Genomic DNA, 14,725 nt, shown 5'->3' on the forward strand with positions numbered 1-14,725 from the left:
ATAAACCCAGATGTTTCTCCTCTTGGTGTCCCAGACGTCTACCAAAATGGAAGTCATGGCCTGCTTATCTCCCCAGAGCCGTTGGATACAGTGACGTGTGATGAGGTTCATGGTTGGTGAGGCACTGACTCCTTTCGTGTCATATAAACCCAAAAGTGTAACTTATTCAGTTGGCTACTGTTTATTTCATATCTCAACAGCATTCTTCACACACACATGGTCTTGGGTAAAAATGACGATTTTATTAGACTGATGTAGCATAAATCTGTCATATTTGACAAAATCATATGACAAAGATGGTTTTAAATAAATACGATTTAATAACAATTTTCTCTAAAAGTCTATATTGAATTGTTGTGATATTTTGTGGGATGATAGTCTACATCCTCTAGATCTATGTCAGTCATCGTTTGTAAGTAATTGTATTGTTATTTATATAGCGCTTTTCCAGACGAGGGTCACAAAGCGCTTAAACAATCAAAACAATATTCAATAAAGTATATACTTTAAAGGTCAAGATAAAACTGATAACACAACAGGAGTTCCAGAAAATCAAGGAAAAGCCTGAACAAATAAAAACGTCTTAAGATGTTTCTTGAAGGAGTCAGTAGATCCATCAAACACAGAGAGAGGATTGATTTATAGCAGGGGTGTCAAACTTGTTTTCACCAGGGGCCACATCATCATAATGGCTGCCCTCAAAGGGCCAGATGTAACTTACAAATGTAACTAAATGTAAGCTAATGTAAAATAAATGTAACTACTCCTTAATGTTAAATGACTTTGAATTTATTACTTGAGAGGGGGCATAACTAATGTAAAACCAACAATTGTGAGCTGCTAACAACATGTGTTATGTAGCATTTTACAATAAAATAAAAATGGCTGCACACAGCCTTGCATGTGGTGCACTAAATACATTGCTACACATAACAATAAGTCAAAACTTACAGCTCAAGACTAACAAGTTGCAACTGAAATAAGTCTAACAAGCAACTTTTCCTTTTGATGCACATGTGTCATCACACTTGTCATCTCAAGCAGAGAAAAAATAAATAAATTGCAGGAAAATCCGATTGGTGAGTCTTGTCATTATATGTCCCAACAAGAAAGAAAGTCTCAGTTCACAACCAGTTATTGGTCACGTTTTTAGGTTCCCCAGCTTATATATTGGCTTTGTCAATTCTTGTTGATGAGTAGATGCCTGTGCCTGAACACACTAAGTGGATCCCCTCTCCACCATCCATTGGTCATGTTCTGCCAGTTAGCCTTTTAATTCATCGGCAATTTGTTTTTTTTCTTGATGGGTAAACATGTATTCGTTTATTTATTTTTGTTTTGCTCGTTGGTCAAGGTAAGGCAGGCGGGCCACATAAAATCACATGGCGGGCCACATTTGGCCCGCGGGCCTTGACTTATAGCATCATAAACCTGTCATATTTGACATTGACATAAGAGTCATAGCTGAAATATTATGTTTTAATTATCAATTTATTTAAAATGCTATATTCAAAATCTTTAAACTCCCATATATAATGATCTGAGACCTTTCAATCTGCTGAAAATAAAACTTTAAATTCATTTTAAACAATAGATATAGAAAAGATGAATGAACTAATAAATGATTTAAAATTAATTAGCAACCTTGGATTTTAAATAGTTAAGAGTATGACAGCAATGATAAAGGATTACAAGGAAGACGCAGCTGTTTCAATGCTCTTAATTTGAAAGCCGAACGTTTATGTCCTCCTAGTGAGGGGAAGCGCTGTATTTATATTAAAATGTTAAGTTAATATAACTCGATCACTTGAAAGACCCACCTTATGTCGCTTCTGATTGGTTAATACTGCCTGGTGCGTTCTGTGATTGGCTGGATTTACGCAAAAAGGACCAAAGTTTATTATCATGAAAAGATAAATAATATTATGGGTCAATATAAGAGTGAGAAAAACCAATTATATTTTATTTAAGGCCTAAATGTAGTTTTTAAATATTCTATTGTATTTTTCCTAGTCTTATCTCCTTTTTTTATAAAATTGAAATTTAAACCGTTTCTGGTCTTAATTTTATCTGTAGATAAAGTCCATGCGTCTTTCCTTCGCCACATAAACCTCTGTTACTCTGTTGTTTAAGTCCACCTTATTTCCTCAAGTCATAAAAGTCTCTCCGCCTCAATGGACATGTGACGTAGTTCGTTGAGGCTCATTAGTGTTTGCCTCAAGCTTTGACTTTTCACTGCGGCTGTTTTCACAAGTAGTTTTAATCAGTTTGGCTGCGAGTGCAATGGTGTTTCTGGCCGTCTAGTTCCCTGGCCAACCGCCGCCGCCGGCGCTCTGATAAGACTTTTTGTGTCTCTGACCACTCCTTGACTATAACCCATGTTATCTCCTGCTCCTGACGGGAAATCTTGTTTTTTATTACCTTTTCCCGTCAGCAGTAAATGTAGCTTCTGTGATCAATATGTTGTTATGATATAAACTAGATTATGAACTGGGTTAAAGATCCTGCATCACCTTGGATTGATGAACTTCTGATACCAGGAAAATGTGTTATATCACAAACTGTTTATCTGGGTCATTCTAGTAGTTTGATTTATTAGGCATATTAATAATCTGTCGGTGATCAGATATGAGACTTTGGAACTATACCTTATATTTGATGAGGACGGGACGACAAATTCATGATAGATACCAACTTTTTATATATGTTTTAGGATAAAATGCTTCTAGTTTTAGCCACACATCAAGTGTATTTTGTCTTGCATTTTGAATGAAAAAGCAACACATTATTTATTTTTAAATACTGTACTTAGAAATCATTTACAGATCTGTTTGGGTTAGTTTAATGATTGAGTCTGAAGTTAAAAAAAAAGAATACTTGGACCAGGCGGGTACAGTAACATGAGCTTCCTCACAAATAGTTTTGTGTTGTTGATAACTCGTGATCACCTCGTGATAAATTCATAATTCAGTGAATCATGGGAATTATCAGGCATTTTCTATAAAGTTATAAGAGAGAAAACAATATTCAAAACTTTTTTCAATACTATGTTCACTTTGCTCTCAAGATGTATTTGGCCTGGTTAATCTGGGAAGAGACTGGTCACATTTTATTGTCAGTTTACTGTCCAGAAAAACAGGTTTAAATGGCTTTACAGTAAGCACAGCACTGGTTCCAAAAAAGGAGTGCCTCATCTTTATTAAATGTATTCACTTGCCTTATAGAGGCGGATGTTGTTATGAACAATTTATATGTACAGTATGTCAGTGACGTGTGCTGAAGATCATGAGGCCGTGACTCCTTTAGTGTCAGATTTACAAGCATAAAAACCCAAAAGTGAAGCTTATTCAATTGACTACTAGTTATTTTATACCTCATCAGCATTCTTCACACACATATGAAGTTTAAAAAAATATATGATTCAATTAATAATTTCTTAACAAGTCTATATTGAATTGTTGTGATATGTTGTGGGATATTAGTCTACATCCTGTAGATCTATGGCACTCTAGATTGTGGTTAAATATTGATTAATATCTTATCATAAAACATGTCATTTTTGACATTGACATAAGAGTCATAGTTTTAATTATAAAGGTATTTAAAGTTATGTATTCAAAATCTTTAACCTGCCATATTTAATGATCTGAGACCTTTCAATTGGCTGAAAATCTAAATTTGTTTTAAACAATAATTGGATATAGAAAAATATGAATTAACTAATAAATAATTTAAAAAGTATTAGCAAACGTGGATTTAAACAGTATAGAGTATGTCAGTGATAGTAAAGGATTACAAGGAAGACGCAACTGATTTAAAGCTCTTAATTTGAAAGCCGAGTGTTTATTTGTCCTATTTTATGGCCTTTGGGGAATTTACCCTAAAGTTTAGCGAGAACTCTCCAGATTTAAGTTTGGCTCAAAAGTGAAGAATCCCGAGCGACAGCGTTGTTCAAGTGGTGCTGTAATGACAGATTCTGACGCATTCTGTTGCTTCTGATTGGTTAATATTGCGTCATGCCTTCTGTGATTTATTTTTTCCTTAATATCTCTAAAGTGACATTGAGGGCTTTGAAAAAGTCGCTCTTACATAAAAAGTATCTTATCATTTGCTTGTCATCTTGTTGACATGTGCATAGAAAATTGAGATTTTAAGGACCCAAGAACGGCCAAAATATTGTTTACTCTTTATAACAAAATGAAATGTTACTCTTATTAAAAATCAACATTAGAAATAAAATACTTTAATGTGTAAAAGAAAATGTAAAAAATTAAGAAGTATTGTATATTTCTCCTATCAAATAATTCTTTTTTTTTATCACTAAAACACATTGTTTATGGACAAATATATGCTTGGGCTAATAAATTGAAATCATTGATAAGTTTAATGACTGTGGTACTTTTGACAAAGTTGACATGTATTTACAGTCCTTCCCATGATGACATCAGTGTAGAAAGAGACATGTACACGTGTGTAGTAAAATGAGTAACTGATAAACAGGGGGTGCGTCTGCAGGGGCAGAAGAGTGTGTGTGCGTTTCTTTTATGGGAAGTTTTGTCTACTGGAAATTCTAAAAAGTTAAATTCCATCATAGTGAACCATTATCCCGCTGGTCTGGATGTCAGTAATAAAACAGTCTATCATTTTATTGATGTTTGTTTATCAGTTGGGAAGAAAAGCTCTATACACCGATGTGTTAATGGCTACTTGTGATCTCTTGCCTAGAGGCCAAACATGACAGCCATTCAATACCGTAGAAGCTCATCTGTTTCCAACAATGTTTCATCAAATGTTTCTAATCGAATATAAGACTCAATAAGGTCAGTAAATATACATCATACCAGATGAAAAAACAACTAAGTAGTTCATGGCTGGGTTCAGAGGGATTACTGTATGTAGTAATTGTATTTTAAATGGTTAAAATTAAGAGTATTTGATCAGAAAAATCCATTTTATAATAAAGTGACAATCAAAAGCTTAATGCTGATGAAATTAAAATACATTTTCACAATGACATTGCATTTTTTCACTACAAAACCAAATAAAAATACTTCAAATCACCAAAAAATTGTAACCATTAGTAATATTTTTGACTCTTTTGGGATCTTCTACCCGATCAAACCGGTTCATGTTTCACTTATAAATATCCACTCAAAATGCAACACTAAATAATTCTAAATGTGCAAAATATTTCCTAGAAAATTATTATGGAATACGTCACATGGTTGTCCAAATCTATACCAAAATATAACAATTAAAAAATAAACATGTTTTTATATAATATGAGTAGATTATACCTGCTTGGTATATAGTTTACAGAATGTAATGTAAATTATTTAGGAGCAACAGAATAGGGTAGTGTTTGCTGCTGTAAAAAAAACATGGTTGTCCAAATCTATACCAAAATATAACAATTAAAAAATAAACATTTTTTTATATAATATGAGTAGATTCTTCTTGCTTGGTATATAGTTTACAGAATGTAATGTAAATTATTTAGGAGCAACAGAATAGGGTAGTGTTTGCTGCTGTAAAAAAAACACACATAGATCATTAGTTGATACTGAAATGTTTACATTTTTCTGTTAAGCCTGTTGTTGTTTTCTGTGGGAATGAGAAAGTGGTAGAAAAACAAGTTCTATATAAGACTGTAACCTAAACTATTAGTAACTACTAGTAACTTCCTATTAACGTGTGTGTCAGGATATGTGACATTTCGGCTCCACGTGAGAAACTACGTATATACTAAATTAGGCATGACGTCAACCTGCATTCAAACCATTAGCAAGCAACAAAATGGAAGTGTGAGAGGCCGGTTTAATAAGTCACTTAGTGGAAGGGCACAATGCCTTACTGTTTATCATGGGACGTGCTGAGATCATTGCAGTAAAAAAAAAAAAAAAACTCCCTCCCTTTCCCGTATCTTCGAGCTCTGATCATGTGATTGCCGGTAAACTACGTGCCACACACACATTTTATACCTGTCGAGCAGGTATGTTGACCTAGAAGGTGGAGTGCACGCGCATGTGTTTGCAGAGGTGTGTGCGCGCACGCTTCGATTAACAGGCCAAAAAACCGAGATAGAAATCTAGCGTCCTTACATGCTGTATGTGGCAGTTAGAAAACTGTCCTGTTGAATCAGCAATGTTTGATTGGAATTATGCTGAAATACAAGTCAAACTGTTAAGTGTCATGCTGTTTTAAAAGTGAAGTATTGCCTAAAAATCATTTGTTTTTATAGAAACTGCAGCTGTAGCTGCCACTGTAGCTGGGTCCAAATTTGCTTTCAGAAATCTTTTGCCAGCTCGGAGATATTTTAATACAGTATATAGTTGAAATTGCATTTATTTCCACACAACTGGCTTCTTCCTGTTCAAATAAATAATGGCATCTACTTTTCAAGAATTTGACTGACATCAAAAGGAGGCATCTTTCTAAAGGATTTTTTATAACTTTTGTTATAACTTTTTTTTGTAACTTAAATACGTTGTTCTTCCCTCCAGATCTATCTGATCATAAATAACCATCAAACCATTCCAAAGAAAGATGCAAAATGTAAACATCGAATCAAATTGGAGGGTTTTTTAATGTGTACCACATTTGTTCAAATCGTTGTGAGGCCCCAGATTCCTGCCACTGCAGACAAACACAAATTCAAACTCGGAGAAGCTACAGTAAGAACCTCGAAGCTGTGGAGCAGTGATGCTGCAGGATTGTTTGGACTGCACAGACTGGTGTGTGTTCAGAGCTGTGATGAAGAGTTGAGACACAGATGCAGTCGAACTTTGTTTCAATCAGGAGAGACTTGGACACAAGTTTAGGATTTGAAAGTATATGTTAATGTTGTGAGGTTAATAAATATCTTTGTCAGTTAGACCCCATCATCAGAGTTTGATGAATGATAGGGGGTTACTTTTGTAATTCTCCCTAATGGAGGCTTGGTGGTGGTATGTTTGAAGTGTATTGGTAATACTTATTATTTTTTGTAATCATTGAGTTAACTTTAAGTCATTTAACCAACTAATCTAAGGAAAAACAGGTCCCGGCCAATCACAGTGGCAAGGAAAAACTGCCTCTGAGGCAGAAACCTCAAACAGAACCAGACTGTTTGTGAACGGTCTTCTGCTGTCACCGGCTGGGACGGAAGGAGAGCGAGTAGAGGAAGACAGTTTTCGAAAGCAGTAATAGCAGTTCAGATGGATACAGGAGAGATCTTGAATCCTGTGAGTCAGTCGAGGGACTTGAAGATAACTGCAGAGATGAGGATCGGATGAGGATGAAGACTGGAGGGCCGAGGGGAGGAGGAGGGATGTGTCGCGCATCCGCAATGAAGAACTGACAACAGGTGACACAGATGTAAACTTGACAGTCAGTAGTGATTGGTCTATGGAGGAGCTTTGATCGAGTGGTTGGATTAGGAGGTGTAGCACCTGATGGCAGTTAGCACGATGAAGAAAGGAATGGAGAGAAAGAAGTGAAAGAGTTGCGAGAAGGAAAAACAAGACGTCTTCCTGATTGAACTTTCGCTAGGATGGATTCTACCACAAACTACTTTGAGTGTCGCAAAACACTTTACCACCACTTACTTTTAACATCAAAGAAGAGCTGTGAAAAACTTACAATAGGCAACGGGTGTGCTGGTCAGATGTTTGCAGTGTGGACAAAACAGCTTACTGGATACTTGTCATGTACCTGCTACTTCAATTGTCCAAAGATCGTCGAAATGTCCTACAGATTCAGTACCGTCCCCTTTGAATTTAAGTGTTTAGAGCTGCATGTGCTGCCCCACCGATAAGAGGTTTACAGAACCAGACAAGGATCCCCTGCATGGGACTAAAGAGCGAACAGGTATATATATGACACTCTTGTTTTGGGCCCATACTACAATCCACAGCAACTGATAATCAAATTCCAGTTTTATGTATTTGGACTATTTATCAGCCTTAAACACCGTCGTCCCTGTTATTCTCCAGGACAAACTTTTCCACCTGATATGGCCGTCTCTTTTGACAGATGGATCGTTGACTTTATGTTCAACAGAAAGCTGCAGGTAAAGCTGGGGCAACAACTTTTAAAAACCAGGGCCCCCTCAATGCTGTGTTCTATCAGTCCCCATAAACGAATAGTTTACCCTCTATTCAGTCCTCACTCCATTAACTAAAACCCATCTGGGACAGAGAGTAGTTCATCTACTGATCAGAAGAGGATCTACTGTTGACCTGGTGGAGCCAGAACAACTTCAACTCAACACTCAAACCAGTGGAGATGATGGTCACCCTCTACCCACTCACCCTTGGCTACTCTACAGTTGACATTTTTGAGCTTGTCCTCCAACTGGGTACCTTTGTCAACCAAGACCTGAATTGGGAGATGAATATCATGAAGAGAGAGTCCAAAAATGGATGTACTACTGCAGTAAATTCAGTAAAGTCAATTATGATGCAGTTCTACGGCGACACTGTGAGTCGTACCAAGCCGTTTGGCTTCCGGAAAAGAAGGTAGTAACAACTCCAGAACATCTGTTCAGGCAGTATTTAGCGCCTTAACTTTGTTACTTTACTTTGTTTATGTATTTTAATTACATTTTATTTAATCAGAACCTAGCACCACAAATAAGTGATGTTTTGTTTCTAGATCACTTGCATTATACATACGTTAATTTGAATTGAAATGATGATTAATGGAAACTAATCCAGAGTAACCCATTGAAATGTCTTTATCGTTTACAATTGTGCTCTAAAAAACAGATCTTTTATTTTATTGATGTAACAATAAAGGCTATTTCCAATGAATCCTTTTATTTTCACTTTCATATTATTTCTAAATGTTTTTACCAATAGCAACAGGCTCTGTGTTTTGTCAACTCAAGATAGAAGTGAATGGACTGAAGTCTTGCACCAGACAAGTCAAACCCTGTAAATAAACAAAGTGGGGACTTTTGTTTCACAGGTGGAGATGCCTTCATGCCTCGGCATCAACACGACAGACCTGTTGCAAACCAAACTGTAACCAGAAACCATCTTCTGCCAGAGCAAACATTTCACTTGGCAAGTGGTAGAGGAATGTAGAACCCACTCATCTTGTTGCCAAATCTACAAATCCTGTGTTTACGACAAGCGAGCGGTTATGTGGAAATAATCCCATTTCTTATTAATGCGCACAGATCATGTCTTAACAAATATTGATTATGACATGAGGATCCAAAAAAAGAGATTTACAGAGTTGTGTCAGATAAACTAATCAAAGTAGTTAAAATGAGGTCTGTCACTGCTTCTTGCGAAATGATTGTGTTTAATTTAACCACAGAAGGAAACAGGTTTTTCGAGTCCACTTTTTGCAGAAGGTTTGAGATCAATGTGAGGTCGTGTCAGGCAATAGTCTGTCTCTTTGCAATATGAAGACAAATTGTATCAATGTGTTTTTGTGGAATATCTTCCTGAAAACTGCGCAGAAAGATGATCAACCAAAGTTGCAGTTAAATATGAGGGAGATTTTTTATTTAAATAATAATTTAAAGTAAAGTATATTGTGCGTGTGGGATGAGTGTTTCCTATCTGCTTTTCTATTATATAACAACATTTTGGAGTTTGAAAACATTATTAAAAGCTCCTTTAGTTAGTTTCCAAGGTCGACTACAAAAGTCATGTGTACTCTATTGTTTAATGAAGATTCAGGTGCGTAACCGTATATTTTACATGGGAAACAACACAATACACACAAAAGATTTGATCAAAAATGTATTGGTTTAGTAATAGAATGCAATAGCTGAGGATCTTTGTGTTTTATAAAATCTTGTATCAGGTTTTTGGTTTGAATTATTTTTTAAAACATGTGTTTACAGCCAAAATGTTGTCAAAATATATATAAATAGATCATTATTTTAGTTTACTATGAAATTAAAAGAGTAAAGAATCCAGTTTCGTTTCTTATTAGCCATCAGACATCAACATGTTTTATATGCTTAGAAGAATGTAGTCAATCCAATTGTGCACCAGCTTGGCCTCGGTCCAGTTGTTGTTGTTGAAGTTGTAGTACAGAGTACAGTAGTGTAGTGTAGTACGACTGACATGCTTCAATACATCGCTATTGTGAATCGATGTGCTTTGATGGCAATATCAGAAGTTCCATTAACACGATTTCTCATTATTGTGATCCATCTAACAGCATCATTTACATGAACTTTCCCAAAAAATAAATCCTTAGATCGGGCTATCTCCATGTGACTTTTTTTCTCTCCATATATTTCAGTGATTAGCATTGCAGATTAATAAAAAAATCTCTAGTTATTATTGTAACAATGCTCTTCACTACCTCACATCTTCATTCAAATGTGTGTCATTTTGTCCTCTTAGCTAAACTCAATGGCAAGTTTTCTCCAGTATCTACTTTATTGAGTTAAAAAATGTCTCTGTTTCATAAACCTGAGCCAATAGTTCCATATAAAAATATTCAGAAAGATGAATTAATGAATATTTCAGATCCATAGCTTGCTTGTTTAGTTTTAAATTACTGGCCAAGATTCTATATATTTATGACATGTTTTTTTGTTTTAGTGTTTGTGTTTGTTCTATTTTTATTTGAATGTAGGTGTAGACCTGCATATTGTTTTTTTATAATGTAAATTCATAAAAAATACTATACATTTCTGAAAGTTTAGAAGCTGTGTATGGTTTTAAGCCTAATTTTCTTTCCCTTTTTCTAAAGCTCTGAGTAAATAAAATGTATATTTTGATAGTAAAGGTGGCTAAGCCCGAAGTACTACTTCTATACTCTACAATACTCTCTAGAAAATTGTAATACTAATACAAATTTAGTAGGTTTATTTGTTGATTCTATGAGTCTAGACCAATGAAATACTGCTACTGGTCTCCCAAAGAAAATTCAAAATTACAACACTTACAACTCAAGTATGTTATCAAAATTTATTGTATAAAAACGATTCAATCAAATACAAACTCTTTACAACATAAAACAAGACAGGGGGTAAGTTGATCACATTAGACAAGCATTACAAAAGAAAGTGCATATATATATTTATTCATGGTATGAATCATCTTTCTCCTCTTCTCCTGACTGAAACACTTCATTATAAGTGATACAACGCACATGCAGTTGACTTTGTTTACTGTGTAATTACAAATCACTTCATCTGCAACAGCCAGAAAAAAAGTTCATAAAAAATCATCATATAAATCTTCTGTGATCCAACCTTCACCGGCCATTTATAAAAACACATCAAGAATATTGGTTCATAAAACCTACTGGAGCCAAAAACAATGGCTTACATTTTAATCAACACCTTCCAACAAAGAGGAAGTTTGTGTCTTAACGTTCGGGGTAGTATGGTTTTCCCCCTTACCAACAGGCCACACAGGTTCTTCCAGTTTCCTGAACTGCTTGGCAAGTCAGCCAATGCATCCTCACATGCCCATGCCAAGTTCTTCAACCTTCCAACCGCTGGAGTTCTTTCCAAACTTGTAGACAAGACGCCTGCCGTCCACTCGCTCCAGGATTTCTCTTTTGTAGTAGTACCTGAGGGGAGATGCTAGAGTCAGTCCTGTTCGTAACAGTGACATGCTTTACTCTAGTCGTTTCTCATTTTCTGGTCGGCTTATTTTAAAATAGGGAAATTTCTGTTTTTAGGAAGTTGAGAACTGACGTACCTCATGGCACGGCTGAGCTTTTCGTACGTCATGCTGCTGTTCTTCTTCTTCTGACCCCACATCTGCGCCACGGCCTCGGACTTGAGGAACTTGAAGACGCCTTCACAACGGTCCTCCCACTTCATCAGTCCCTGGTTCTTCTCGGGATGGATCAGAATGTCCCTTATGAACTCCCACAGGTGGGTGCCACGTGGCGCTGCGAAGATAAGCAGAGAGTCGGCTCAACGCGTTTCCAGAGATAAAGATCAAGACAAATTTTGCATTATTATCTCAGATCGTAATAATACAAACTAGATTCAAATAGCTGTACAGTTAAGCATTGTTTTAATCCAAATCAACTCACCATGTTTGTTTTTCTTGGCCTGGTCATAGAAAGAGCTGTTGGCATCCCTGATAATTTTGGGGGGTCTGCCCCGGGGTCGCCTCGGCAGACACTCTTCCTTGATCACCTGAGGCTCTGCAAACATAGTTTTGATGAGACACTTGCTCTCATTCGTTCTTATGCGACAAGCCTATGGTTGCTTCCTCACTTACTTGAAATCATTGGACAGGAGAATTCAGGTTCTGATTCGTAACTGCCAGATTCCGGAGATCCAAGGCTTGAGAAACCGAAGATGCAACCTAAACAAAAAACAACATTAACGAATGTTTGACTGCTGTGAGAGATAAGAGAAGAGCAGCCGAGACTCACTGTTGGACGACGAGCTGTAGTCGCTCTCCGACTGGTTATCAGACAGGTACCCATCTCTGTGTTGCATGATGGGATCCATGGTCAGAGCGCTCAGGTCGTCGCCGGCAGCTTCGGCTGTCGGTGGTTGAGAATAACCATGAGTGTCTGACGACCACGCAACACAGTTGCAAACATCTAGAGATGTGTACCTTGACCAATCTTAATGGTGCTCATCAGGGGGAACTTTGGTGAGGGGTTGAGAATCTCCAGGAAGTGGTCCAACAAGGTGCAGGTCTCATTCAGCTCAGGCAGGGAGAGATTCTGAAGGTCTATAATAATAAAGAAATAGCTATTTAGAATATGTTGGTGCTTATTCAGAAATCTTCATAACAAGGCGGAAAACTGCTCACCATATTTGTTCTTGTGTTCCTCCAGGTTTTGGTGTAGATGTTGGCCGATCTGTGGTCCGAAATAAGCAACCATCTGATGCAAGGTCAGCTGGCACAGGGTGGGACCGTCCACGGTGCAGTAGGCCATACTCAGGCTGCTGGCATCAAACCCGTTGGTCTCGACATTTTCGCTGATCCACTCCAGCACATTGTCTTTGGTCCAGTAGTGAGGGTTGATCTGTCTGTACCACTGACCTGTGAAGCAGAGGAACAACATTCTTAAAAACGACTGCAATTCAAAAGAGATGTTTTTTTGGTTTCTGTTTCTCAGCAATGCCCCACCCCGAAGGACTGACGCGAGTCTGCACCATCACCCAGTCAGGCTCGTGAACCCAAGGTCAGACAAACAAAGACTTAGCTGTAAGGTGGCAGTACTAGACAATTATGGCCTGTTAAACATTAGCAACATTGGTCAATGATTGAGCCAACGGTGTCCAAACGAGGTCAAAGCAAAACAGAGTGAGGTAATGGTCTCACTGCCAGGGTTTTTTCGAAAGTCTACTTTATGAATTTACTACTTCCAGATTATTTTCACTCAGACGTGGATCAGCAAGAATCTTACCGCTCAAATTGTAGTCGTAGGATGGACTGATAGGCAGCATGTTGGGCTCCTGCTGCCCCTGAGAAAGGATGTCAGGGATGCCAGTCGGATACATGGTGAGATTGGCATGGGTCAGGACACTGCTGAGGCACGGAGATGCCATGGTGACTCTAAGATACAACACATCACAGTCTTAGACAAAATCCAAGTACGCTCCATGGATGCTATACTAAACAAACTCTTTAGATGAGCAATCAAGAAAGTGAGTTACCTGATGACAGTGACAGGATGATGCAGAGAAAAAATCCAAGGAGGCAGAGGATGTGATATATGATCCGCACTGTTTGAGTTTCAGTGTCTGTCAGGAAGGCAAACATTCACTTGCTGTGGCGAGAATACACCTGCGAAGCTTTATAAGTGGAGCGAGAGGAGGAGGGCGGGTCTCAGGTGAGCGCAGGGAAATTCCAGTTAGGTTCTCGCCACACCTCAAGACTCACACCTCTGCTTTCCGGTGAAATTCGTTCCAACGAGTTCATGTCTAAGCATCATCAAGAGTGAGATTTGTCAACAAGTAATGAATTATTGATTTGAGTCAGTAAAACTAAATGATGTCTCTTTGTATACTATCCCTCAGGGGGGAGAACTGGGTTTCTGAACGGGTGAAAGCTTTTGGGGATGTGGGCCGACTTCCTCTACTATCCAACCGTCTCATTGTATTCTAAATGTAAATCCATGTAATAGCAAGTTTAACTTCTTCATAACTTTCTAGAAATTATTCTGTTTTCCTCAATCTCCACTTTTTAAAGAACTGAAAAAAATCAGTTCCCCATTTGGTATTAATTGAATAATCAATAATGTGATAAGTATGTAAGATGAGCAACATTTATCCTCTATATTAATGTATATTAAGTTATTTCAGAAGTGTGGACCATGGAGCAGCTCGCAGTTGCAAAAAAGTTGCAAAAATGTTGGCAACCCCTGGTTTTAAGAGTAAATTGCATAAAATAAAATATACTTAAAATCGATTTATTGAGGTCATTGCATGTTTTTAAGTTGCCAGGAGCCAATGTAGAGACAAGATCCAAATGTTTTTGGGCACATTGGTCCACACACACAAAAAAAAACATCACCTGAATATTTGCTGATCAGGGTTTGACTGTGTGTTTAGTGCTGTAATGTTGACTGAGTACCGCTGTTATCAACTTTATATCTGATTTGACCTGCTTGTACCAACTTCAGCCAAGCTGACTCAAGAAGAAACGACACATTGAAGCGGGTTCATTAAAGAAACTCAGTGCTCGGAATAGAATTCAGGTCAACTTACTCAACTTAGTTCATTCAAATGAAATTGAAATAAAGTAAATTATTAACCTCTTGATTACCCAGTTATCAATATGAGTGA

General features: G+C 37.2%; 1 protein-coding gene across 1 annotated transcript; it reads right to left on the minus strand.

Annotated features, from left to right (window-relative positions):
- Positions 1–10,908: 10,908 nt before the first annotated feature.
- elf3 (E74-like factor 3 (ets domain transcription factor, epithelial-specific)) lies at positions 10,909–13,709 on the minus strand. Its single transcript, XM_087801483.1, has 9 exons — positions 13,595–13,709; positions 13,345–13,493; positions 12,744–12,977; positions 12,543–12,662; positions 12,355–12,468; positions 12,198–12,284; positions 12,007–12,120; positions 11,664–11,859; positions 10,909–11,532 (listed from the first exon to the last, which is right to left on the minus strand). Exons 2-9 carry the CDS (start codon positions 13,484–13,486, stop codon positions 11,421–11,423), a joined length of 1,119 nt encoding a protein of 372 aa, XP_087657609.1. The 5' UTR covers positions 13,487–13,493; positions 13,595–13,709; the 3' UTR covers positions 10,909–11,420.
- Positions 13,710–14,725: the final 1,016 nt, after the last annotated feature.

This window comes from Callionymus lyra, chromosome 10, assembly GCF_982586985.1.
Source record: "Callionymus lyra chromosome 10, fCalLyr1.hap1.1, whole genome shotgun sequence".
In the NCBI taxonomy this organism is placed as follows: domain Eukaryota; kingdom Metazoa; phylum Chordata; class Actinopteri; order Syngnathiformes; family Callionymidae; genus Callionymus; species Callionymus lyra.

What these genes read in the sequence shown, in the direction of transcription:
- elf3 (XM_087801483.1), bottom strand. Translation starts at nt 13,486, where the DNA reads ATGGCATCTCCGTGCCTCAGCAGTGTCCTGACCCATGCCAATCTCACC. An exon ending in CTACGACTACAATTTGAGCG is followed by an intron (nt 12,978 to 13,344) that starts GTAAGATTCTTG and finishes TCTGCTTCACAG; the next exon opens with GTCAGTGGTACAGACAGATC. An exon ending in AAGCTCAGCCGTGCCATGAG is followed by an intron (nt 11,533 to 11,663) that starts GTACGTCAGTTC and finishes ATCTCCCCTCAG; the next exon opens with GTACTACTACAAAAGAGAAA.